At 40.3% G+C, this 26,991-nt stretch overlaps 2 protein-coding genes across 5 annotated transcripts in view; one reads left to right on the plus strand and one right to left on the minus strand.

Annotated features, from left to right (window-relative positions):
• The window catches only part of SHROOM4 (shroom family member 4), a 217,140-nt gene extending 202,862 nt beyond the window's left edge, over positions 1–14,278 (plus strand). For all 4 annotated transcript variants that reach the window (XM_060137396.1, XM_060137399.1, XM_060137397.1 and 1 more), the window contains 4 exons: positions 1,822–1,971; positions 2,848–3,028; positions 6,505–6,774; positions 7,686–14,278. In XM_060137396.1, the coding sequence (XP_059993379.1) occupies positions 1,822–1,971; positions 2,848–3,028; positions 6,505–6,774; positions 7,686–7,955 (871 nt within the window). In that variant the 3' untranslated portion in view covers positions 7,956–14,278. The remainder of the gene's footprint in view (positions 1–1,821; positions 1,972–2,847; positions 3,029–6,504; positions 6,775–7,685) is intronic.
• Positions 14,279–23,390: 9,112 nt separating this feature from the next.
• LOC132513733 (PIH1 domain-containing protein 2-like) lies at positions 23,391–24,786 on the minus strand. Its single transcript, XM_060138291.1, has one exon. The coding sequence runs from the start codon at positions 24,566–24,568 to the stop codon at positions 23,624–23,626; it is 945 nt and encodes a 314-aa protein (XP_059994274.1). The 5' UTR covers positions 24,569–24,786; the 3' UTR covers positions 23,391–23,623.
• Positions 24,787–26,991: the final 2,205 nt, after the last annotated feature.

Raw genomic sequence — 26,991 nt, forward strand, 5'->3', positions numbered from 1 at the left:
TGTTTGCATACAAGCCTGGCTTGTGGCTGCAAAAAGTCAATTATAGATGCTTCTTTGAGTGATGGAAATTTAAGGAAAAACATCATTCCCGACATAGCTAATATTTTTTGCCTCTTTACTATGTGCCAAGCATTGTTCTAAGCACATTTGTTTATTGACTGATTTAATCTTCACAACAAGCCTATGAAATAGATACCATTAGTTTCCTACAGTTTTTAGATGAGAAAAGTGAGGCACAGGGATATAAATTAAGTTGCAGAAGATCACAGGTAGCCAGAACCCAGATAGTCTGGCTCACTGTGCCAACTACATCACCCCAGGATCTCTGGGCTCCTCAAGAAGATCCTATTCCAGACCCTCAGAGAGCACAGGATTCTACCCAGCAGGAAGTGCCTTTAAGGTTTTGTAAGGGAAAGTAGTGTTAAGGGCAAGTAGATGTGTAATATTTTGAATCTAAAATGCAAAAAAAAAAAGACATCCTAATTTCAGCCACGTTAAACTAGAGTCTGTAACCCACATACTCTTTAGTTACAAAATGTCAGGATACATGTAGAAGCAGGTGAGTGGAATTATTGAGCATTGGTTAAATCTGATAACTCTGATTCAATTACAGGTATAGTTTGCTTTATGGACTCTATGCATTTTCTCTCAGTGCTCTGGAGAAGGAATCTTATTTTTGCAACAAAGTTCATTATCAAGGTCAAATTATGTTCTCATAGATCTCCTATAACCTCTGCCCTATTAATGGAGAGTATGAGGAAAGGAGCCCTAGAACACAGTGCCTGATATGATACACTATAATATAGTACAGGGCCATGTCTGCTAGGGAACTGAGTCTCTAATTAGCACATCCTTTTTCAAAATTTTTCTCCAGTTTTATTGAGATATAATTGACAGATAGCCACATCCTTTTTTTAAAAAAAATTCTGTGCTTTCTTTCAGTACTTTCTAACTTTCAACTCGCACACATGCCCCTAAATATTTTTCTTACAGGTAGGAATTCCCTAAATTCATACATTTATATTTCCTTCAGAATGTTCTCTCTTCTCTGCTAACATAGATACAGTCCAGCCAGAAAATTCCTTACATGCAGGGTTTTATGTGATGTCAAGTTGACCCTTTGGCAGTATAGTATAGTGGCTAAAAGCACAGATTCTGGAGTTAGGTCACCTAGGTCTAAATCACGGGTCTGCCATTTACTGTCGTGATCCCGGGAAAGTCACTTTACCTCTCAGTGCCTCATGTTCCTTATCCATAAAATGGTTGTCATGAGCATTACATTTTATGTCTATATTTACACACACACACACACACACACACACACACACACACACACACACACACACACACACACACACATATATATCTTAGTACAGCTCCTGGGCATAGTAAGCACTATGTGAATGTTAGCTAGTAGTGCTCTTTTATCAGTGCTATCAGCTTAAAAACCTACATGTAAAATGAATACCTAGGATGAGCAATATTGGCATGCCCAAATTTCTTTTGTGTGATGAATTAGGAGACAGCATAGCATGAATCAGTAAATAGCTGTGGAGCCTTTTACCCATTATATTTGACCTTTATCTAAGAGCTGCAAATAGCTGCAAAAATGACTAATGAGTTTCTCCTATTTTTCCTTTCAAACAGCTAGAAGTTAGTGAAGGGGCAGTGACACAGACAGGTGGAGGGTAGGGATGGCTGGTAGGCAACAAGAACATAGTGGGGGTGGGTCTCCCCTTTACATAAACCATAGGTGGAATTATTTGCCTCTCCATCACTGAACCCTAACATTGAAGCATTTCATTTCTTTCCTCACATCAGACCAGAAGCTTTGATGGCAGAAGAGTCCAAACCTAAGCCAGCATGGAGCCAGAGCTACTTCTTTCCTGAGGAGAAGTTCTCTTTCATGGGCTGGGGCTCCGAGAAGCAGCACCTCAACCCCGCAGCCTTCAGTGAACCCAAGACAACAGGGTCTGCTGTTACACTTGTCAAGCCCCTGGGCACCACTGGTTCCATTTCCCCCCATTTCATTCTGCAACCATGGAGGAGGCTGGGACCATTGGGGATATGCCAGAAGTTGAGAGGTGTTATCCCTTCTCAGGCCAAAGGCCTGCCCCACCTCAGGCAATCTCAGAAGAGCTCATGAGAGATGTGGTGGGCTGTAAAAAGTCTCTGGCAGGGGTGCTAAACTCATCCTCCAACACGGTGACCACTGCTGAGGTCATAGGTGACCTCTTTGCTATGGGAGAGATGCAGTGGAGGGGTTATTTCAAGCAGGAGTGGCACCACCAGGAAAGGTGAAATGATGAGCGTGTCCAGGAAAGCCATGGAGTGCCTTTATAAGCAAGCAGACTAGATAGAGCCAGGTTGGGCTGGCATCCAGGATGGGTAGGATGGAGCCCAACAGCCTTAGAGGACAAATAGCTAAGGTTTCAGACATGTCCCTACCACCTAGCCCCTCCCGTGGGATCCATATACTAGGACCCTGAACCAAGGGGAATCATTGATGATCAGAAGCCTGGAACTTTAGGGGCCTTCTAGTTTTTTCTGGATTTTATTGGGGTGTTAATGACCAAACCCATTGATCTCTAAAGAAGTCCCCCCAGCTGTGGAAGTCAGGGATGTAGAAATAGCCTTCTAAGTTCTTAAAGTTGGCCTTGACTTGGTTTCTAGAGAGCCTTCACATGGCCTGTTTATGTTTGAACAGTGCCTCCCCATCCATTATTTCCTTATTTTATAACTCCTTGGTGAAGCCGGGTCCCATTTTATAAATGAGGAAATTAGGAAGCAGAAAGGTCAGCAGGCTGTCAACAGAGGTGCTCAAATGGTCATTTTTTGTTTCCACAGACAAGAGTTTCAGCACTTCTCACCTCCCCACGGTGCCCCAGGGATCCCTACCTCTTATTCAGCTTATTACAATATTTCTGTGGCCAAAGCAGAGCTGCTGAACAAGTTGAAAGACCAACCCGAGATGGCAGAGATTGGCCTGGGAGAGGAGGAAATTGACCACGAACTGGCTCAAAAAAAGGTGAAGTTTTTGGCATGCCTTAGAGATTTACTGCATTTAGCTTGAGTGTGTCTGGAGGTTGACCTGCCCTCTACACAATCCAGAGTATCTTGGTACATTCCTGTATTTTCAATATGGAAATCAAATAGCCTGTCTAGGTTTCTCACAAATGCAACTGCAGTCTCTTTTTGATCCAGTCAATAATAGTAATAATATTATAGTAATCATCATCATCATCATCACAGTGTCTCTCAAATCCTAAAACCAACTCTATAAGATAGACGTTACTGTCTTCTTTTTACCAGTTGAGAGGACCAGATTGCCCAGGGTTACAGACTAAGTGTTGATCCAGGACTCGAAGTCAAGACTGTCTGACTTTCTGCTCTGAAATAAGCCAGCCTTGTAAGTAACTCGCTACCCAAGGTACATCAGAGTTTTTGCCAGTGAGTGCTAACCAATGGCAGCCATTGATTTTATTCTGTGTAACTTTCAAAGAGAGAGCAGACTGGCCAAGAAAGAAAAGGAAAAATTATAGGCCAGTCAACTTTAATATTTATTTGCAAGAATAGTCAATCATCTCTTAAAAGTACTAAAATAGACAAATGGAGATGATGTTGTTCTGAAGCCTCCCCTTTCTTCCTCTAAGTACCACTAGCCTGGGTTTCTAATCAAATTCCTGGAATCACTTTGCCCTCCCTGCACTTACCCCTTTTATTTCATAAGCAAATAGGGTTTCCACGGCAACCTCAAAGGCCCAATTTACCACTTTGTAGACATCGGAACTCAATGCAAATTGCTCTTCTGCCCATATTTCTTATTCAGGACATGACCTGTACAAAAGCTCAAGGCCATTTGCAAGAGACCCCCACCACTTTCCAGTCTGAAGCAAAATGTCAAGGAAAGAATAGGAAGCATGGTGGCATCAAAGTTTTATTGATCCAGGTGCCTGCTTCCTTGGATTCCATGTTTCCTAAATATGACAGGGCTGCTCCTGGCTCACTCAGGATTTTTTTATTAGGAGCAAACCTAATAAATGTCTGATGAGGAGAAAAGAGACATGATCAGAAATGGCAAAACACAGAACAGCAGATAGTGACTTGAAGTGATTGTGGGTGGGCTAAGACAGTTTTTGTCTCTGAGGAAAATAGGTGAGGAAGGTCACCAATTTGTAATATCCCAGAAAAGCCACTCAGCTCTAGCTGGGTCTGTGATGACTCCACAGCTGTATCCACTACCCTTTCCCCAGAGTTGAAGTTCAGGTTATAAAGCCCCAGTGCTGAGAAACAAAGGGCTCTGTCCACTTTCTTCCTTCCAGATCTATGGGACCTAAGAGCTGGGGGTAGGTAGGTGATTTTCCAAGTTGATCATTTGGCCCCCAGCCCTCCCTTGTCCCTGGCACTGAGTTTTGTTTGGGAAAGCAGAGGGTGCGGATATAACTGGGAGCTTCTTGGCATCTAATTGTGTTGCCTCATTCATATCATTGATCCTTAATTTCCAGTGGGTTTTGGAAATTTCCCTAAATGTAAACCTATTACACTTTACACTAAGATAATGGTGAGCTCCTGACTTTTGACCAGTTCTGAATTATGACACCTGGCCCAGACCCAGAGCAGGCTCTCTTGTCCTTTGTCACCTCGGACATCTCTAAATAAAGGACGAGAAAAGAACATACTCTACATAACTACAAGCTTATGCTCCCAGAGTGCCTGAGCAGGAATAGTAATAAAACACTGAAGCATACTTCCTATATAGAAGACACTATTCTAAGCATGTAGTATGTATTAAGTCATTTCATTCTCATAACAACACTATGAGGTAAGTAATATTGTTACCCCATCTTTTAGATGGTGAAATTGAGGCACAGAGAGGTTGAGTAACTTGCTCAAGTTTACACCATTACTTTGTGGCAGAGCTGGGGTTCAAACCCAGGTAGTCTGGCACTAGAGTCCATGCCATTGACCATAATGCAATACTGACTGCAAAGGCTGGGAGCAACCTGGGACAGGTCTATTCTTGTCAGGACCTTGCAGCTAGACAGGTATCCATTAGCTCAGAGTGCCAGGTGGTGGTGGTGGTGGTGGTACTAGTAGTAGTAATAGTAGAAGTAGTAGTAGTAACAGCATCAATAAACATATATTGAGCACTTAATGTGCCATGCACAATACTAAGTACTTTACTTCTATGATCATATCTAACCCTCACAACAACGGACGGTTGGTGGGGGGCACTTCTTCAATTTACGGATGAGGAAACAGAAGTCTCAGTGGGATTGGGTATCTTGCCCAAGGTCACACAGTTTGGAGGATGTGGAATTGGAATCCAGGCATCTCTGACTCTAAAACTCCACTCTACCACACTACCTTCCTGTGAGTGCAGTCCCACAACTGGTTACACCTATAGGGGAGACAAATCAGAAGACACAAGCAGTCCTTCCCTTGAGAAACTTACAGTCAGTAGTGGGAGAGGGATCAGATGCACACACAGGAAACAGAAAGTGAACAACCTCAAATTACACTCAAGGTTCTCATTCTAAAAGACTGGAGAGTTTAGAAAAGAAAAAGATCATTGCGAGAGGAGTTATGGGGGCAGGGGCTTCCAGCAGGGAGGGTAGGGGCAAAGCTGGGCTCTGAAGAAAGAATGGGAATAGCCAAAGTGAAGGAAGAGATAAAGAGCTGGCAGAACTGCATAAGCAAATCAGGAATATAAGAATGAGTGTTGTGAACACAGCATGAGGGGCTAATCCTCAGAGGGTCTGAGGAGTGAGATTAGAATGGTAGGGTGAGGCCAGACTGAATCATAATCATAGCATCTGCTTTTATTGAGCACTTAGTCTGTGCTAAACCCTTGGCATGCATTATCTCATTGAACCCTTATTACAAATCAGTGAAGTAGGTACTGCAGTTACCCCATTCTGCCAGATAAAGAAAGCAAAACTCCATACAGAAATTCACCTAAGGTCACACAGCTAGGAAGTGGCAGAGCTAGCAGTCAAACCTAGTCATTGTGACTCCAGGACTCACACTTTTATCCAAAAGGCCTCAAGAGCCAAGCTGAGTGGTGGAAGATCTAGCACAGTGTCATCAACATCAGAGGTACTGAAAGGGATTGAAGGAGAATGAATGAAGTAATAGGCAAACACTTGATGGCAGTGCTTTTCTTACCTATGCTCTCACAAGCATTTCTGTTTATTAAATAGCCTCAGCAAGTATTTAGTAAGTTACATTTGGCAAACGAGAATTAGCCAATGGGTACCACTCATCTAATGCCAAGAAGTTTGGTGGTGACAGAGATTCCTAGCAGATCTGAAGAGATGGGAAAGAAGGTGCCTGTCCAGAAAACTGGAATTGCTCACGACTTGCTCAGGTTTCCTTTGTTTCCAGTGACTAGGGTAGAGCCCGCCTTCGGTTATTTAGATCTCTAAACAGTGGTTCCAGGGACAGATCCATTTCTGTCAGTCCCCATTCTCATCCTTTGCTTCTCCTGTTTATTTCTCCTAGGTTCAGCTCATCGAAAGCATTGGCAGAAAACTTTCTGTCCTGCAGGAGGCCCAGCGAGGATTGCTGGAGGACATCACTGCCAATTCTGCCCTTGGGGAGGAGGTGGAGACCAACCTAAAAGCCGTCTGCAAATCCAATGAGTTTGAAAAATACCGTTTGTTTATTGGGGACCTGGACAAAGTAGTCAACCTGTTGCTGTCACTCTCTGGTCGACTGGCCCGTGTGGAAAATGCTCTCAACAGCATCGATTCAGAGGCCAACCAGGAGAAGGTAGGGTTGAGGTCTCCAGGGTGTGGATGGAGGGAAGTGCCATCTGCTTCTTCCCAGGGATCCCTCTTTCAAGTTTGGCTAGTCTGGAGGCAGCAGAGCATAGTGTGAAGAGTATGGGCACTGGCTTTTAAGTGGAAATTCTGACTTTACCACTAAGTAACTGTGTGATTGTGGGCAATTCACTTAACCTCGCTCTGTCTCCATCCCTTCAAAAATAGGGTAAACACACTACCTACCTCATGGGGTTGTGAAACTTAAATTGGATAATCCATGTTAATAACTTAAAACATAGCCTGGAACAAGATAAACACTAAATCATTGCTAGTTGCCAGTAGTAGTAGTAGTAATAGTAGCAAGTAGTTGAGATTGGGAGTCTGTCAATTTCATAGGTTGGGACACTCTGCATAATTCCTGAACCCAAATGGCATTGCCTTTTTCTATCCAGTGGTTCTTGGATACAAATTTGAACCCACAGTGAAAGGCACATATGCTTGTGTATACACACATGGATACATACACACACACACACACACACACACTCACACAGAGACACACACTGTTTTGAAAGTATCGTCACAGCGATGTTTTTTTTTACCAGATGGAAGGTGTACGAGCTGGCTTTGTCAGAGCCTTCCCCCACCCCAATCCCAGTGGTGGTCCACAGATTAACAACAGTTTAGAGATAGAAAGAGGTGATTGCTCATCCCCCATCCAGAATTGCTGTCATGTTTATCCTCCCCTTGCTACAGGAAAGAAAGGCTTTTGCATGAAGGTGGACTTCAGGGCAAGAAATCTAGGACTGATCACTGAGCAGAGGGGCTAGTGGCTTTGTGGGAGCATCACTGGTGGAGCACTGGGTCGGGCAGATGACTGGTCATTGGGATAGCCTTATTGGTCTTCTGCTTCCCCAGTTGGTGCTGATAGAGAAGAAGCAGCAGCTGACAGGGCAGTTGGCAGATGCCAAGGAGCTGAAGGAGCACATGGAGCGCCGGGAGAAGCTGGTGTTTGGTATGGTCTCCCGCTATCTGCCTCAGGACCAGCTCCAAGATTACCAGCACTTTGTGAAGATGAAATCTGCTCTCATCATTGAACAGCGAGAGCTGGAAGAGAAGATCAAGCTCGGGGAAGAGCAACTCAAATGTCTCAGGGAGAGCCTACTCCTGGGGCCCAGTAATTTCTAATTCCACCAGCAGACTGCCTGCACCATCCCTGCCCCGCCATAATGGGAAGCGCTTTCAATCCTTGTTAGCACTTTGTTAGCAGGTAGATAACAGTTAGTTAGCAGTTTGTTCCATATTCTCTACCCTGGACGTCTCTCACTACCCCTTAACCTAGCAGTGTTCCCAACCAGCTAAGAGGACCTGGGGAGGCACCAAGCTTCTACCCAAGGGAGTAGAAGCAAGAAGCAGGAGCTGCAGCAAAGTGTGATCATACAACCACACTCTCCTTCTCACAGTTTGCATGGCCAAGCATTCACCACACACAGGACCAACAAAATGCCTTCATTATCCTTTGTACTAGGACACCAGGAACATCATGTACTCAGCCCCACACACACACACCATCATCAGCCTTTGAAGTCTCAGAGAGAAGTTGCCTGTGCAGCTCCACTCTTCCCCAGGGCTCGTGGCCCAGCCATTTCCCACAGAGATCTGGCTGTCTTGAGGGCATTCACCTACCACCAGCTTCAGGGCCTCACCCCAGCTTTGCAGTAGGAAGCACAGAAGGAGAAATGACATTTAACAGAATGTGAGCAGAGGTTGGGAATCACCTGATGCCCTGCTAGAAGGAGCTATGCTTAAACAAACTGGCTCTACCCCTGCCTTCCCCATTACCTAGCTGAGGGGGAGGAGGACTACCTTCAGCCCCAGCTAGTGTGGCCCTCATCCTGTCCTAAGACTTTGGCCTACCACTTCCTGTTTCATCTTGCCTTTTCACCGCTGGGAGTTACAGGTGCCTACCCTAAGGGCTTCACACTATGGGCCATGAATAGTTCTACTAAAGCTAACTTCTGGATACATGTTTTATTATTGGGGGGAGGGGGTTGTTGTTATATTTTAAATGGCCTTTTGATTTTATTTATTTTTATGTCTTGATGGTTTTTTTCTGTTTTTTAACTAATAAGGTAAGAAGAGGGGAGTTGGAGAGGGAAAAGTTAGCCCAGAAGGAAAGCATTTTCTGCAGATCAGCCTGAATTCACCATGGCTAGGTAAGCAAGTGCCAAGGCCTTGAATTCTTCCCACCATAGCTAACAAGTGTCTAAGGAAGGAGTTCTCACTTCGAACTCAGTTTCCCCACTATGGCCTGGCCATATACTTCCCTTGAAGTCTGGATGACCATGAGCTTAGAGTTCCCCAACAGGCTTCAACTGCTTCTTATTTTTTCTTGAAACCAAAGAAATCTGAAAGGGACAAAGGTTCACCCATTTCTCTACCATTTCCAAGCTAAGGAAGGCGTAGAGGTGACCTCAGGAAGAGCTCCTCTATCTAATTGTTTTCTTATCCTGTGGCCTGGCTCGAGTAGCCGAAATTCATGGTAGCTGGAAGCTTCAGCCAGGGCCAGCCCGCCAGAGCAAGTTATAATCCAGCCAGGATCTTAGGCACACAAATAATGAATGCTGCTGCTGTGGCCACCCGGTAGCCAGTTTCTATCCTGGAAAAGCCCTCAGGTGGGTGATGGCAGGAAGGGAGTTGTGGCCAAATGCTGCCCTGTTACCCAGCTCAGTCTTCTGTTCCTTGCTAACTGGGGTCCATGCTTGGTATTGCACAGCCCTGTGCAGCCAACCCGGCATTGCCATCGCTTCTAGTTACTGCTCAGTTCCTCAGGGTCCTTGGAGGTTAACTGTAGCAGCAGGGGTGCCTCATTCAACCAAAGAATTTGCCAAGGAACTTTGCTGCTGCTACAAATACTGGTTGCTAGCTTCCGTTTCCTCTTCATTGTATTTGGAAACAATGGAAGAATCTTGGCCAGCAGGGTGTCCTGTGGGGAGGGGTGCCCTGAGTATGCTCACTACACTGCTGCTGTCAGAACCACTGTTAAAATGTCAACCTGCCATTCTCCCATCAAGTGGAGGATTCTACTCTGTTCAGGAAGGCTGATGGCTTATAAAGGGCTAGGTTTACCTAAGCCAAGGTTGCATGAGATGGGGGAATGCTTTGAATAGAGGCTGTGGTTGCCATCTTTTTTTTTTTTTTTTTTTTTCTGTAAACAGGCTCTTTAACAGTGAGCAGGCAGAGATGTCCTGTATTGGGGAGGATGAGGCCAATGTAGCCCAACATTCTAATATTTTTTTTTGCCAGAACAGCTTTTTGGGAATATAGCCCAGGGAAAAAAGTGGCCACTTACCTGGACACCATGACCATGGTCTGGGCTTTTCTAGTCAGCATTAGAATGATTGTATCTTAAGTTTATCAGACTAAAAGTACTATTAACTTTGTTATTTGTGTCCCTTATCCCACCTCCAATTATTCTAAAGTTAGGATCAGAGTACAAGAATGCTCATTTTCACACAGAGTTTCCAAAGCACTTAATACTGTATTGAGCAGTGAAGCTTGGCAGACAAAGGTGAACTACCAGACAGGCACAGATGCCCCACAATGCTGACGTGGCAGGCCCATCATGAGTGATAGCACTGCAAAGCCGCCGGTATTACCTGAGATGCAGTATCTCTTGCCCGTTCTCATTTCCTGTGCTCAGCCCTCCACCAAGGCCTGCCAGGGAGTAGCAGTTTGGAAGGCAGGGCAAGGGATTTCCCCGTACAGGCCACAGTGGGTAATGTGTAAGCACAGTGGTTGAAATTTAGAGAGGAATCAGTGTAAGGGGCTCTGGGTAATTGAGTCTCCTTGAGTCCCACCAGCTGCAGACTCAGCCAGGGTAGAGCAGTAAATGCTCAAGGGGAAGCCAAGAAAAAGGACAGAAACACTGAAAAAAAAAAGCCCTAGAAAGTGAGAGACTGGAAGCTGAGGAACAGAGAGGGTGAAAAGATGAAAAGCCTCTTTCAAGGCCAGATTCAGGTTCTGTTTTCCATTTCACCTCATGTGCCAAAAAGCTGCCGAGGGGCACCGGAGCCACAGCCTTAACCCCAGCCTCCCTAAAGGTGCTGCTCTGCCAGTAGCAGGCCCCAAATAGAGGAAGCTGGGCACATTTCTGGCCACTTTCTCCTGTCTGAAGCTTGATGTCTCCCTCTGTCTTTGCCAAAGGAATTGTCTATGCCAATAATATTTCTGTAACAGCATATTGTATTCTTTGAAGATTAGTAGGTCTTTAGAGGGGGGTGGGGCAAGGGGCAATTTCTATAGAGAAAGAACCAGTGTTTGTTGTACAGATGTTGGGGGGGTCATCTATCCCATGTGAAGCTATTAGTTTTCTGAATCTTATTGTTTCTGCGTTTATGTCCTCCACCACTCCCTTCTTGGCTGACATTGATATGCCTGCCAGATTGTCATCGAGGGTCATACTTCAATAAAAGGTGCTAAGGACAAAAAAAAAATTATCTCACGTGTTTTGACTAAGGTCATGGAAATTCCCTAATATTCTGCTGAAAAGTATTGGAAAGGAATTTGGTCACCTATCCATAGTCCTTCATAGGTAACCGTATGATCAGAGCCTTACCCACATCCCTAAACCCTTACACTGGCCCCTCAGGGATAGCATTGATGCTACACCATTCATTATTCCCAGTACAGTAACTGAGAATTCAGGAAGAGTCAACAATAGGCATGATCTCAGGTGTAGACCTCAGCAGTATACAGAGCCCAGTTCTGGAGTCTATCCTGATCAGAGGTGAGCCACTTTCTAGACCTCCTCCAATCTTGAGTTCTCTCTACTAGTATCATCTGACTTCTACCTGATAGTTCAGTCTCACACCTTTACTCTTAGTCACTGATCAGCTTTCCAAGATAACCTCAAGATTTAGACCCAAATATACTCCAGGCAGCTCCTCTGACCCTGAAAATCTTACTTGCCCCCCCATCCATACATTATTGATATCCCAACTGATCTCCTCCTATTCCAGATATCCAGTGCAGTAGAGTAGAAAGAGCCCAGTTTGGGTATTAGAGTGAACTGTGTTCAAATCCTGATTCTGCAACTTACTTCTTATTCTATGAATCTGGTTTATTTGCTCAACTTCTGAGTTCACTTTCTTATCTGTAAAATGGAAACAATAATATGTATCTTTCTTACAAGACTGTTGTGGCTTAAAAATAATAAATGATAGCCACCAGCTATATACTAAGAGGTTGTTTGTTAGAAAGGCAGAATCAATCCCAGGCTCCACTCGAAACTCAATGATAATAGTCTGCATTTTAACTAGACTCCCAGGAGATTCATGTGCATATTAGAAGTTGAGAAGCACCAGCTTATCACAAATAGGCTCAGTACATAGTAACCATCATTCGAGTCCTGATTTACTCAGTTCATTCTTTTCCAACCCAGACACATTCTTGCTCTTCTCACATTGCTCACAACTACCTGCCTAAATGAGTTTAGCAAGGTCTCAGGATACAAGGCTGATATATAAAATCACTTCTGTTTCTATACACTAGCAATTAACAATCTGAAAACAATTTCATTTATAGTAGCATCAAAAAGAATAAAATACTTAGGAATACATTTAACAAAAGAAGTATAAGAATTTTATACTGAAAACTAAAAACATTGTTGAAAGAAATTTTTAAAAATCTACATAAAGGCACTCTATGTTCATTGATTAGAAGAGTTAATATTGTTTAGATCACAATACTCCTCAATTGACCCACAGATTCGGTGCAATCCTTATGAGAATCCCAGCTGGTTTCTTCGCATAAATGGAAAAGTCAAACCTAAAATTCATATGGAATTGCAAGGGACCCAGAATAGTCAAAACAATCTTTAAAAATAACATAATTGGAGGACTCACACTTAATTTCAAAATCAAATCTCACTACAGAGCTACAGTAATCAAGACAGTATATGTACAAGGATAGACATATAAATAAATGGAATAACATTGAGAGTACAGAAATAAACCCTCATATTTATGGTCACTTAATTTTCAATAATGGTGCCAAGACAATAAAATGGAGAAAGAATAGTCTGTCAACAGATGATGCAGGGACAACTGGGTATCCACATGGAAAAGAATGAAGTTGGATCTCTTCCTTATACCACACAACAAAATTAACTTGAAATGGATTATAAAGCTAAATGTAAGCATTAAAATTACAAAATTCTTAGAAGAAAACATAGGAATAAACCTGACATTGGGTTAGGCAATGATTACTTCAGTAGAACTCCAAAAGCACAACTGACAAAAATATCAATAAATTGGGGGCTTCCCTGGTGGCGCAGTGGTTGAGAGTCCACCTGCCGATGCAGGGGACATGGGTTCGTGCCCCAGTCCGGGAAGATTCCACATGCCGCAGAGCGGCTGGGCCCATGAGCCATGGCCGCTGAACCTGCACGTCCGGAGCCTGTGCTCCACAACGGGAGAGGCCGCAACAGTGGGAGGCCCGCGTACCACACACACACACACAAAAATCAATAAATTGGAATACATCAAAACTTTAAACTTTTGTGCTGCAAACAATGCCATCAAGAAAGTGAAAAGACAATCCACATAATTGGAAAAGTATCTAATATTGGGCTTTTATTCAGAACATGTAAAGGACTCTTACAATGCAAAAATAACCAATTAAAAATGGGCAAAGACTTTTTATCAGAATAGATGTTTCTCCGAAGAATATATGCAAATGACCAATAAGCACGGGGAAAAATACTCAACACTAAGGAAATACAAATCAAAACCACAATGAGATACCAGTTCATACTGACTATGATGGCTATAATAGAAAAGGCAAACAATAACAAGTGTTGGTGAGGATATGGAGAAATTGAAACACATACATTGCTGGTGGGTAAAATGTAAAATGATGTGGCCATATTGGAAAACAATTTGGCAATTTCTTTAAATGATAAACATAGACTTTCCATATGACTTAGCAATACCACTCCTAGGCATATAGCCAAGAGAATTGAAAACAGGCATTCAAACAAAAACATGTACACAAATGTTCAAAGCTGCATTATTCATAACAGCCATAAAGTAGAAACAGCGTAAATGTCCATCAGCTGAGGAAGGGATACACAAACTTTGTTGGGATATTATTCAGCCATAAAAAGGAATGAGGTACCGATACCTGCCACAACATGGATGAACCTTGAAAATGTTATGCTAAGTGAAAGAAGCCAGTCACAAAAGATCACATATTGTATGATTCCATTTATATGAAATGTCTAGAATAGGCAAATCTACAGAGGCAGAAAGCAGATTAGTGGCTGCCAAAGGCTGGTAGTCTGGGAGAAATGATTGCTAATGGGCATGGGGTTTCTTTTGGGGTGATGAAAATATTCTAAAATTAGATTGTCATCAAGGTTGCCCAACTCTGTGAATATACCATAAACCATTGAATTGTACACTTTAAATGAGTGAGCTGTATGGTATATGAATTATTTCTCAATAAAAGTGCTTTTTTAAAAAAGAAAAACACTTTGGCCTATTTCTGTCAGTCTCATTCCTATTGACAAAAATCTGAATTGATGGTAAGCATGTAGTTCATGCCTGAGCCCGAAAGATACAATATTCACACCATTTGTGTTTTGGGAGGGAGCTTGTCATTACATCCTTCCCCTTGCAGACTTGGCAGACCCAGCAACACAAGGAGTAAGAGTAGTCTCAGCGCTATCTCATGACTTCAGCAGGAATAGTAGGGATGGGACCTATTGGGGAAGAGGGCAATCTTTCTAGGCAAGGAGTATGGTAGAGTAGATAAGGACTTCAACTCTTTAGGCAAATAAATCAGGTTTTAGATCCTGAGTCCATCAACTTACTATGTCACCTATACAAGTTACTTGACCCCTCTCAAGCTTCATCTCTAAAAGGGGGCTAATAAAAAGCACTACCTCAAAGTGTTATGAAGATTAAATGAGATAATCCACATGAAGCACCTAAAATAATGCCTGCCATACAGTAAGCATTCAGTAAAGGTTAGCTGCTAGATTTATTATTTTTATTGAGGTGAAATTGAAGCAAAACCATATAAGGAAAAATAAAGCACCCTCAGCTTTGGAATCAGACAGCTCTGTTAAGGTGACCTGGGGAAGTCACTTCATTTATGGGGCTTTAAGCTCCCTGTAATAATGAGTATAATAATCCTTCTCTAGGGAGGCAGTTTAAAGCCTAGACACTGGAACCCACACCACCTGGTTTTGAATACTGTCTCCACCACTTACAAGTTGTGTGACCGTGAGCATATTTAACTTCTCTGTGTGTGGGTATCCTCTTCGGTCCATTGGAGGTAACAAAAATACTTAAACCTCCTTGGGTTGGTGTGAAGAATTATTGAGTTAATCCGTGTAAAGTGCTTAAAATAGTGCCTAGCATACAGTAAATACTCAATGAATATTAATGGTTGTTATAAAGCTAAAGTAGGAAACAAATGAGATCCTTGGTAAAGCTAGGCATGTAGTAGGTCCTCAGTAAAAGGTGGTTCCCTTCCTCACCCATCCTGCTCTGTGAACCAGGTCAAGATTTCCTCGGACTTGCAGAGAAAATGTTTCAGACTAAGGAGGTCCTCATGGTAAGTAGAATTTTCTGGCAGGCTCAATACTACCATTTGATGGGAACAATGCCATCTATTAGCTGCCTGCAAGATGACCACCTATATTTCTAAGAACATACCCCATTCAGAGCAGTAGGGAAAGAATTATTTTGCCTGTGGACTACTTGGGCTCCAATTTAAGGATGGCTTAGGGAAATCAACTTCTCCTCAAACTTCCTCTTTAGATTTGGTGTCAAGTTAAATGTCATTGAGTTCCCTACCCTAGGTTAGGCACTTTTACATATGTGCCACTATTTTTTTCTAGCTAGATATACAATTTTAAACAAAAATTCTCATTTAATCCTTACAATATCTCTGTGACATTTAAACACTTTACTAAATAGAGATTCAGAAGTGAACAAAACAGACAAATTGTCCACCTTCATGAGGCTTCCATACTAATGAGACAATTACATAATGCTTTATATATAGAAATATACACACATAATCATTTTTTACTCTAGTAGAGCAAGACAAAACAGACTTTTCCTTGATTCCACAGCTATTAGCAATAGGTTAAATTCATGACTCTCTTTGCTACTGTAATAACTAAAATATTTTATGTTAATTTTAGCAGTGATATTCTTATTTTCTGACTGAATGGAATTTGTAATGGGATATTTTAAAAATGCCTAGCAAAAGGATGGCAAACCCCTGTCCCTGAAGAAGTTGGATTTAAAGATGGTTTAGACAGAAAGGTTGAATTCCACTATTAATAAAGACAGCTAACTTATATCACATGGAACTAATGCCCATTTTGTGCATGGTTCAAACATAACCACAGGCTAAAGCGTTCTGGCAAAAGCCTCTCTGCTACTGGGCAATATAAATCTTAAAAGACCATGCTCTGTTTGTAAACTAAGTTTCTTAAATATGTCCCTTCATCCTGGATTTGCTCACTGCTGCTAACTGAGTGAAACAACATGGTTTGAATTTCCATTTTCCTCTCAGCTACTGATTTTCCATCTAAAAAGGATAATTAATGGAACTCACTTCTTTGGGTGCTGAGTTGGTCATATTTTTTACAGAGAAATAATTTGGGAAAAGGCCATGAGTGACAAATCTTTCCAACTTGAAAATGCATTAGGTTAAATGTGAATAAGTCAAAGTGCTGGAAAAAATCATCTGTACCCTGATTTGTCCACATTTTTTAGTTTGAGAAAGGTAAAATAGCAGACCAAACCCATTAGTAGATACAATAAATGATAACTTCTAATTGAGAGAAATCTCTTATTTTGGCTAAGCTTAAATAGCTACTGTTTAGAAGTCTCATACATGACTATATATTTAAACACCTTTTACAAAAAGGAAAGCTTTATTTTTCTTTCAGAAAAGTAGGCAATGGTAAGAGTGAGGAGAGGCAGATAGAGAAGAGTAATGAGACTGTGGGTAAATTAGATAATGCAACGCATTTAGAACATAATTTTGGTCACTTTCACACAGCCTGGCAGCTATTAAGTAAGCCTGTTGTAAGAATCAGACAAATCCGGTTTTGACAAACAGCCTAAAGCATGTCTGTTACTGAACAATCTGAAAATGAGGAAAATCACATGTCTTCTGGACCTTGCTGCAATGGCACTCAGACCCTTAGACATAGAGCTAGCTCTGCCCTCCCTCTGAGACCTAGAGTTCCATTGTCAGGTCTGTGAAGCGGATACTTCTGGGGTTATTAAAGAAGTAATACCCCTCCTGGCTCCAGGCTCTGAATATAGGGTGCATGTAACACCACTCTCCACACCTGACCCCCAAATGGCATACAAGGCCAGGTCCCTCTAATTGGCCTCACTGCCCACAGGATAAAGTCCTGACTCCTTGCATACAAGGCCATTTGTGATCTGTCTCCTGTGGAACTCTCTCTTCTCCAGCTAGGACTCCTGACACCTCCTCACATTCATCCTCCACTCTAGCCAGTTCTCCAAACATGTCATGCAGTCTAATCCCTCTGTGCCTGCAGAAAGACAGGTTCCTCTGCCTGAAAATCCCTCCCCTGACTTCACCCATTTAACTAATTCCAGCTTGTCCTTCGATGTCAACTCGGAATTCACCTCTTTCAGAAACATCCCTTAATTATACTAATAAGAGTATATGATATTTGGATAAGATAATAATGTTTTCTGTCTCTTGCTTTAGGCTGTGGGCTTTTTGAGGGCAGAAAGTAATTTAGACCACCAACACTTTTCACACTGGACCTAGCTCATTGTACACACTTCAGAAATAGACGGTAGTAATATTTTATGAGAGGGAGGCAATCATGAAGTCTTTACTGTGAGCTTCATATTCTGGAGATATTTTATACTGGCTTCTCTGCCTCAACACAATTATTAAATATTGGAGTGTCTTTTTTTTAAACATCTTCATTGGAGTATAATTGCTTTACAATGGTGTGTTAGTTTCTGCTTTATAACAAAGTGAATCAATTATACATATACATATGTTCCAATAACTCTTCCCTCTTGCATCTCCCTCCCTCCCCCCCTCCCTATCCCACCCCTCTAGGTGGTCACAAAGCACCGAGCTGATCTCCCTGTGCTATGCAGCTGCTTCCCACCAGCTGTCCATTTTACGTTTGGGAGTGTATATATGTTTATGCCACTCTCTCACTTCGTCCCAGCTTACACTTCCCCCTCCCCATATCCGCAAGTCCATTCTCTAGTAGGTCTGTGTCTTTATTCCCGTCTTGCCCCTAGGTTCTTCATGATCATTCTTTTTTCTTACGTTCCATATATATGTGTTAGCATATGGTATTTGTCTTTCTCTTTCTGACTTACTTCACTCTGTATGACAGACTCTAGATCCATCCACCTCACTACAAATAACTCAATTTCGTTTCCTTTTATGGCGGAGTAATATTCCATTGTATATATATGCCACATCTTCTTATCCATTCATCTGTTGATGGACACTTAGGTTGCTTCCATGTCCTGGCTATTGTAAATAGAGCTGCAATAAACATTTTGGTACATGACTCTTTTTGAATTGTGGTTTTCTCAGGGTATATGCCCAGTAGTGGGATTGCTGGGTCATAGGGTAGTTCTATTTTTAGTTTTTTAAGGAACCTCCATACTGTTCACCATAGTGGCTGTATCAATTTATATTCCCACCAAAAGTGCAAGAGGGTTCCCTTTTCTCCACACCCACTCCAGCATTTAATTTTTGTAGATTTTTGAATGATGGCCATTCTGACGAGAGTGAGATGCTATCTCAATGTAGTTTTGATTTGCATTTCTCTAATGATTAATGATGTTGTGCATTCTTTCGTGTGTTTGTTGAAAATCTGTATATCTTCTTTGGAGAAGTGTGTATTTAGCTCTTCTGCCCATTTTTGTAATGGGTTGTTTTTCTGATATTGAGCTGCATGAGCTGCTTGTAAATTTTGGAGATTAATCCTTTGTCAGCTGCTTCATTTGCAAATATTTTCTCCCATTCTGAGGGTTGTCTTTTCGTCTTCTTTATGGTTTCCTTTGCTGTGCAAAAGCTTTGAAGTTTCATTAGGTCCCATTTGTTTATTTTTGTTTTTATTTCCATTTCTCTAGGAGGTGGGTCAAAAAGGATCTTGCTGTGATTTATGTCATACAGTGTTCTGCCTATGTTTTCCTCTAAGAGTTTGACAGTGTCTGGCCTTGCATTTAGGTATTTAATCCATTTTGAGTTTATTTTTGTGTATGGTGTTAGGGAGTGTTCTAATTTCATACTTTTACATGTACCTGTCCAATTTTCAGAACACCACATGTTGAAGAGGCTGTCTTTTCTCCACTGTATATTCTTGCCTCCTTTATCAAAGATAAGGTGACTATATGTGCGTGGGTTTATCTCTGGGCTTTCTATCCTGTTCCATTGATCTATATTTCTGTTCTTGTGCCAGTACCATACTGTCTTGATTACTGTAGCTTTGTAGTATAGTCTGAAGTCAGGGAGCCTGGTTCCTCCAGCTCCGTTTTCCTTTCTCAAAATTGCTTTGGGTATTCGGGGTCTTTTGTGTTTCCATACAACTTGTGAATTTTTTTGTTCTAGTACTGTGAAAAATGCCAGTGGTTGTTTGATAGGGATTGCATTGAATCTGTAGATTACTTTGGGTACTAGAGTCATTTTCACAATGTTGATTCTTCCAATCCAAGAACATGGTATATCTCTCCATCTCTTTGTATCATCTTAAATTTCTTTCATCAGTGTCATATTTTTCTGCATACAGGTCTTTTGTGTCCTTAGGTAGGTTTATTCCTAGATATTTTATTCTTTTTGTTGTAATGGTAAATGGGAGTGTTTTCTTAATTTCACTTTCAGATTTTTCATCCTTAGTGTATAGGAATGCTAGAGATTTCTGTGCATTAATTTTGTATCCTGCTACTTTACCAAACTCATTGATTAGCTCTAGTAGTTTTCTGGTACCATCTTTAGGATTCCCTCTATGCCTACTTTCTGCAGGCTTTTTATCAGAAATGGGTGTTAAATTTTGTCGAAAGCTTTCTCTGCATCTATTGAGATGATCATGTGGTTTTTATCCTTCAATATGTTAATATGGTGTATCATATGGATTGATTTGTGTATACTGAAGAATCCTTGTATTCGTGGGATAAACCCCACTTGATCATGGTGTATGATCCTTTCAATGTGCTGTTGGATTCTGTATGCTAGTATTTTGTTGAGGATTTTTGCATCTATGTTCATCAGTGATATTGGCCTGTAGTTTTCTTTCTTTGTGACATCTTTGTCTGGTTTTGGTATCAGGGTGATGGTGCCCTCGTAGAATGAGTTTGGGAGTGTTCCTCCCTCTGCTATATTTTGGAAGAGTTTGAGAAGGGTAGGTGTTAGCTTTTCTCTAAATGTTTGATAGAATTTGCCTGTGAAGCCATCTGGTCCTGGGCTTTTGTTTTGGTGTTAGGGAGTGTTCTAATTTCATTCTTTCCCATGTAGCTGTACAGTTTTCCCAGCACCACTTATTGAAGTGGCTGTCTTTTCTCCATTGTATATTCTTGCCTCCTTTATCAAAAATAAGGTGACCATATGTTTGTGGGTTTATCTCTGGGCTTTCTGTACTGTTCCATTGATCTATATTTCTGTTTTTGCACCAGTACCACACTGTCTTGATTACTGTAGCTTTGTAGTGTAGTCTGAAGTCAGGGAGCCTGATTCCTCCAGCTCCATTTTTCTTTCTCAAGATTGCTTTGGCTATTCAGTGTCTTTTGTGTTTCCATACAAATTGTGAAATTTTTTGTTCTAGTTCTGTGAAAAATGCCAGTGGTAGTTTGATAGGGATTGCATTGAATCTGTAGATTGCTTTGGGTAGTAGAGTCATTTTCACAATGTAGATTCTTCCAATCCAAGAACATGGTATAGCTCTCCATCTATTTGTATCATCTTTAATTTCTTTCATCAGTGTCTTATAGTTTTCTGCATACAGGTCTTTTGTCTCCTAGGTAGGTTTATTCCTAGGTATTTTAATTTTTTTGTTGCAGTGGTAAATGGGAGTGTTTCCTTAATTTCTCTTTCAGATTTTTCATCCTTAGTGTATAGGTATGCAAGAGATTTCTGTGCATTAAATTTGTATTCTGCTCCTTTACCAACTTCATTGATTAGCTCTAATAGTTTTCTGGTAGCTTCTTTAGGATTCTCTATGTATAGTATCATGTCATCTGCAAACAGTGACTGCTCTTCTTCTTTTCTGATTTGGATTACCTTTATCTCTTTATTCCTCTCTGATTGCTGTGGCTAAGTCTTCGAAAACTATGTTGAATAACATTGGTGAGTGTGGACAACCTTGTCTTTTTCCTGATCTTAGAGGAAATGGTTTCAATTTTTCACCATTGAGAACAATGTTGGTTGTGGGTTTGCCATATATGGCCTTTACTTTGTTGAGGTAAGTTCCCTCTATGCCTACTTTCTGGAGGATTTTTATCATAAATGGGTGTTGAATTTTGTTCAAAGCTTTTTCTGCATCTATTGAGATGATCATGTTGTTTTTCGCCTTCAGTTTGTTAATATGGTGTATCACATTGATTGATTTGCGTATATTGAACAATCCTTGCATTCGTGGGATAAACCCCACTTGATCATAGTGTATGATCCTTTTAATGTGCTGTTGGATTCTGTTTGCTAGTATTTTGTTTCCCCTAGAATTTTTATGGTTTCAGGTCTCACATTCAAGTCCTTAATCCATTTTGAGGGTTTTTTTGTGAGTGGTGTAGATAGAGCTGTCCAATTTCATAGTTCTGCATGTGAATATCCAATTTTCCAGCACAATTTATTGAAGAGGCTATTCTTTCCCCATTGATTATTCTTGGCTCTCTTGTCAAATATTAGTTGACCATATACGCATGGATTTATTTCTGGGCTCTTCATTCTTTTTCATTGGTCTAGCTGTCTGTTTTTATGCCAATACCATACTGTTTTGATTACTACAGTTTTGTAATAACGTTGAAATCAGGATGTGTGATGCCTCTAGCTTTGTTTCGTCTCAAGATTGCTTTGGGGTTTTGGGGGCTTTTGTGGTTCCATATGAATTTTAAGATTGCTTTTGCTATTTCTGTGAAAAATTCCACTTGGAATTTTGATAGGGGTTGCATTGACTCTGTAGAGGGCTTTGGGTAGTATCGACATTTTAACAATATTAACTCTTCTGATCCATGAACATGGGATATCATTCCATTTATTTGTGTCTTTTTCAGTTTCTTTCATCAATGTCTTATAGGTTTTGGTGTATAGATATTTCATCTCTTGGTGAAATTTCCTAAGTACTTTATTTTTTTTTGATGCTATTGTAAATGGGATTATTTTCTTTTGTTGATAATGTATTGAAACACAACTGATTTTTGCATGTTGATTTTACATCCTGAAATGTTACTGAATTTGTTTTATTAGTTCAAACAGTTTTTAGTGGAGTCTTTAGGATTTTCTATACACAATATTAAGTCATCTGCAAACAGAGATTATTTTACTCCTTCCTTTCCAAACTGAATGCCTTTTATTATTTTTTTCTTTTTTTGCCTAATTGCTCTGGCTAGGGCTTCCTGTACTTTGTTGAGTAGAAGTGGTGAGAGTGGGCACACTTGTCTTGTTCTTGATTTTAAAGGGAAAAGCTTTCAAATTTTCACCCTTGAGTATGATATTAGCCATGAGTTTGTTATATACAGCTTTTACTGCATTAAGGTATGTCCCTTCTATACCCAATTTATTGAGAGTTTTTTTTTTCAGGTTTAAGAAAATTATATTTGTTTTTAATTGTCACATTTCAATTATTTCTATTACACATACATTAGTTTCTAAAGTTAAAAAGTTTTAAAGTTAATGAGAACTTTAAAGACCTTATGTTGAATTAGAAACTAATAATTACAAGGAAGTTGTTTTATATCTAGAAAAGACAAGAGATATTTAAAGTTTGATGTGAATGTTCCTTACTTAGGATATAAATTGGAAAGTTGATACTTTTGTATTGAACGAACTGACAGATGAATGGGAGTTTAAAAAGTACATCACTTCTGTATTTTAAAAATTATTTTCTTAGGAGAAAGGCACTGGTCCCAAAGTCAGCTCCTTTTTCTTAAATTAGAGTTGGATGTATTTTGTGTCTTATGTGTAATAACATCCAATTACTGTTACTGCATCATTGTATCTAATCCACAGACAAATCCATATCTGATATTAAAAGGTAGGTAGGCTTGGACTCCTGCCAGAGCTGTTTTATAGAAGTACAGAGGTTAATAGAAGCAAAGGTTTGCATACTATTACATTGGCCCTACATCTTTATTGCTGGAGGAAACTGTCACTGCTAAGGCACATCTTGGTAATAAAAAACTTCTTTCACAGTGTGGGATTTATTCCTGATGCAGAAATTTACTAGAGACAAAATTTTTTTTTCAACTGGTAAAGCAAGAATTCTCACATATTATTGAATACTTGGAGACAAATAGACTTTTCCCAAATGATATTTAAGTTACTTAAGACCATTACAAATATCTTTGAAACAAGTATATCATGGCAGTACTGTTTTCAGTAGTTTCTGCTTGATGCTAAGTTTACTTGAGAAGGAGAAAGAATTAAAACAAAACAAAACAAAAAAAAACGGCTGATGAGAAAATCTCATTCCATCAAAAGGAACTCTTAGAAAATGAAACTAGTGTTTAAGATAAACCTCTTCACCCATAATGAAGGCCCTCTAGTTCACATGACTTTATCACTGAAAACTCCAAAAACTCCAAATACACGATGCTCTTAACTTACACCAATGGCATTGTGACAATTAATGTAGCTTTCTCTTTGATAAATTTTGCTGTAGTCATTTCAGTATCCACAGATTCTGGAAGATTCAGATGTAATCTGTACTCAGAAACCTCGATCAATAAGTCATCCTCAGAAATACTAAGGTCACAGTGAGATACTGAATTAATACCAGGTAGTTCAACTTTTAATTCAATTTTCAGAGGTTTCTCATTCTGATCTGCCACAATTTTTAATTCATAGGCTGGTCTCTTCATCTCCACTTCAATCTCTGTACTAGAAATCTCTTCTATCAGACACCTTGTTTTACTTGAAACTTCGTCTTTTGGCAGTAAAAGTTGAGGAAACTGATCTGAATTGCTCACAGTACTGCTTCTTATCTGTTCAAGGGTTAGTTCCTTTCTCATTTTCTCTCTTAAATCTGTGGAATCAGTTTGGATTCCCATCAGATTTTGTTTCATTCTGTGAACACTTCCTTTTATTCTAAATTTGGTAACATGGTAAGAGTTTGAGAGAGTGAATTGGAGTTTTTCCTCAATGCATTTCATGGCCATCTGTATTAGTTGATCTTTTTTCACTTGGTCTTTTTCTGCTGCCTGGAGAACATCAGGATGGTAGGCAACATCAATGACTGTGTAAACATCTGATGTCTCAGACATATCTTCTGGTCTGCCAACACGTAGAGGTACTGGATGAGTGGCTGACTGGGGAGCTGGGATCCTTTTCCACTGACATAGGTTGATAAAAAGTATTTTTTCTTTCGGTTTCAGGATCCTGGTTTGTAGACAGAACTGTGGTTCTGGGGCAGCACAGAGCTGTTTCCCCTCTTTCATCTGCTGTTGAATGAACTTCTCATAGCTCTCAGGGTTACTTTCAGCCAGATCATCTAGGAGGTTCCAGAATTGAGTAACTTCGGTGAGCAGACCCTTTGAGGATGACTCCATGATTGAGAGGAATAGGCCTCTTAAGTCTCTTCTCTCGGTTTCTTGACAAACGGCGACGCCTGTTACCAGGGTAACCAGACTGGTACAACATCTAATTGAGTCCGGAAAGCTCCAGGAAGAAAGGTCTTTTTACATCCAGTTCCGGAAGCTTCTGCTGGTGCTGGGTTTGCTTTTCGGCTGAGCCCGACCCACTTCTTTTCCAGGAAGGCGCCCGCCTCCCTTTCTACACCTGTCGACTTCTAGAGTCTATTGAGAGTTTTTATCATGAGAGGATGTTTAACTTTCTCAGATGCTTGTAATGCATCTGTTGAGATAATCATATGATTTCTGTCTTTTATTTTATTAATGTGGTGTGTCACATTTATTATTGTGTATGTTGAGCCATCCTTGCATCCCAGGGATAAATCTCACATAATCACTGTGTATGATCCTTTCAATATGCTGTTGAATTCATTTTGCTAGTATTTTGTTGAGAACTGTTGCATCTATATTCATTAGGGATACTAGTCGGTGGTTTGCTATCCTTATAGTACCCTTATGTGGCTTTGGTATCAGGGTAATGTTGTCCTCATAAAATGAGTTGGAGACTGTTTCTTCCTCTCAATTATTTGGAAGAGTTTGAGAAGAGTTGGCATTAATTCTTTCTTAAATGTTCGATAGATTTCACCCACACAAGGCCATCTGGTGCTGGGCTTTTGTTTATAGGAAGGTTTTTGATTACTGATTCAATCTCCTTACTTGTTATTTGTCCCTTCAGATTTTCTATTTCTTTATGATTCAGATATGGTAGTTTGTATGTTTCTAGGAATTTTTCCATTTCTTCTAGGTCATCCAAATTTTTGGCATATAATTATTCACAATAGTCTCTTATTATCCTTTGTAATGTCTGTCCTTTCATTTATAATTTTATTTATTTAAGTCCTCTCTCATTTTTTCTTAGTGTAGCTGAAACTTTGTCACTTTTGTTTATCTTGTAACCCAGAGAAAACCATAATTCAAAAAGACACAGGGACCCCAATGTTCATTGCAGCACTATTTACAATAGCCAGGTCATGGAAGCAACCTAAATGCTCATCAACAGACGAATGGATAAAGAAGATGTGGTACATATATACAATGGAATATTACTCAGCTATTAAAAGGAACGAAATTGGATCATTTGGAGAGACGTGGATGGATCTAGAGACTGTCATACAGAGTGAAGTAAGTCAGAATGAGGAAAACAAATATTGTATATTAACACATATATGTGGAACCTAGAAAAATGGTACAGATTAACTGGTTTACAGGGCAGAAATTGAGACACAGATGTAGAAAACATGTACAGACACCAAGGGGGGAGAAAGTGGTGGTGGTGGGGTGGTGTGATGATTGGGAGATTGGGATTGACATATATACAATAATATGTAAAAAACGGATAACTAATAAGAACCTCTGTATAAAAAAGTAAGTAAAACAAAATTCAAAAAAACCCAAAATCTTGATTTTGTTGATCTTTTCTATTATTTTTCTAATTCCCTATATCACTTATTTTTACATAATCTTTGGTATCTCCTTACTTCTGCTAAATTTGGGTTTAACTTGGCTTTGTTTTTCTAGTTCCATGAGGTTGTTTATATGAGATCTTTCTCTCTTTTTTTGTAACTTTATTGGAGTATAATTGCTTTACAATGGTGTGTTAGTTTCTGCTTTATAACAAAGTGAATCAGTTATACATATACATATATCCCCGTATCTCCTCATTCTTGTGTCTCCCTCCCACCCTCCCTATCCCACCCCTCTAGGTGGTCACAAACCACCGAGCTGATTTCCCTGTGCTATGCAGCTGCTTTCCACTAGCTATCTATTTTACGTTTGGTAGTGTATATATGTCCATGCCACTCTCTCACTTTCTCACAGCTTACCCTTCCCCCTCCCTATATCCTCAAGTCCATTCTCAAGAAGGTATGTGTCTTTACTCCCGTCTTACCCCTAGGTTCTTCATGACCATTTTTTTCTTTCTTAGATTCCATATATATATATATATATATATATATATATATATATATATATATATGTATGTATGTGTGTGTGTGTGTGTGTGTGTGTGTGTGTGTTAGCATACGGTATTTGTTTTTCTCTTTCTGACTTAGTTCACTCTGTATGACAGACTCTAGGTCCATCCACCTCACTACAAATAACTCAATTTCATTTCTTTTTATGGCTGAGTAATAGTCCATTGTATATCTGGGCCACATCTTCTTTATCCATTCATATGTTGATGGACACTCAGGTTGATTCCATGTCCTGGCTATTGTAAATAGAGCTGCAATGAACATATTGGTACATGACTCTTTTTGAATTATGGTTTGCTCAGGGTATATGCCCAGTAGTGGGATTGCTGGGTCGTATGGTATTTCTATTTGTACTTCTTTAAGACACTT

Source organism: Lagenorhynchus albirostris, chromosome X (genome assembly GCF_949774975.1).
Source record: "Lagenorhynchus albirostris chromosome X, mLagAlb1.1, whole genome shotgun sequence".
NCBI lineage: Eukaryota > Metazoa > Chordata > Mammalia > Artiodactyla > Delphinidae > Lagenorhynchus > Lagenorhynchus albirostris.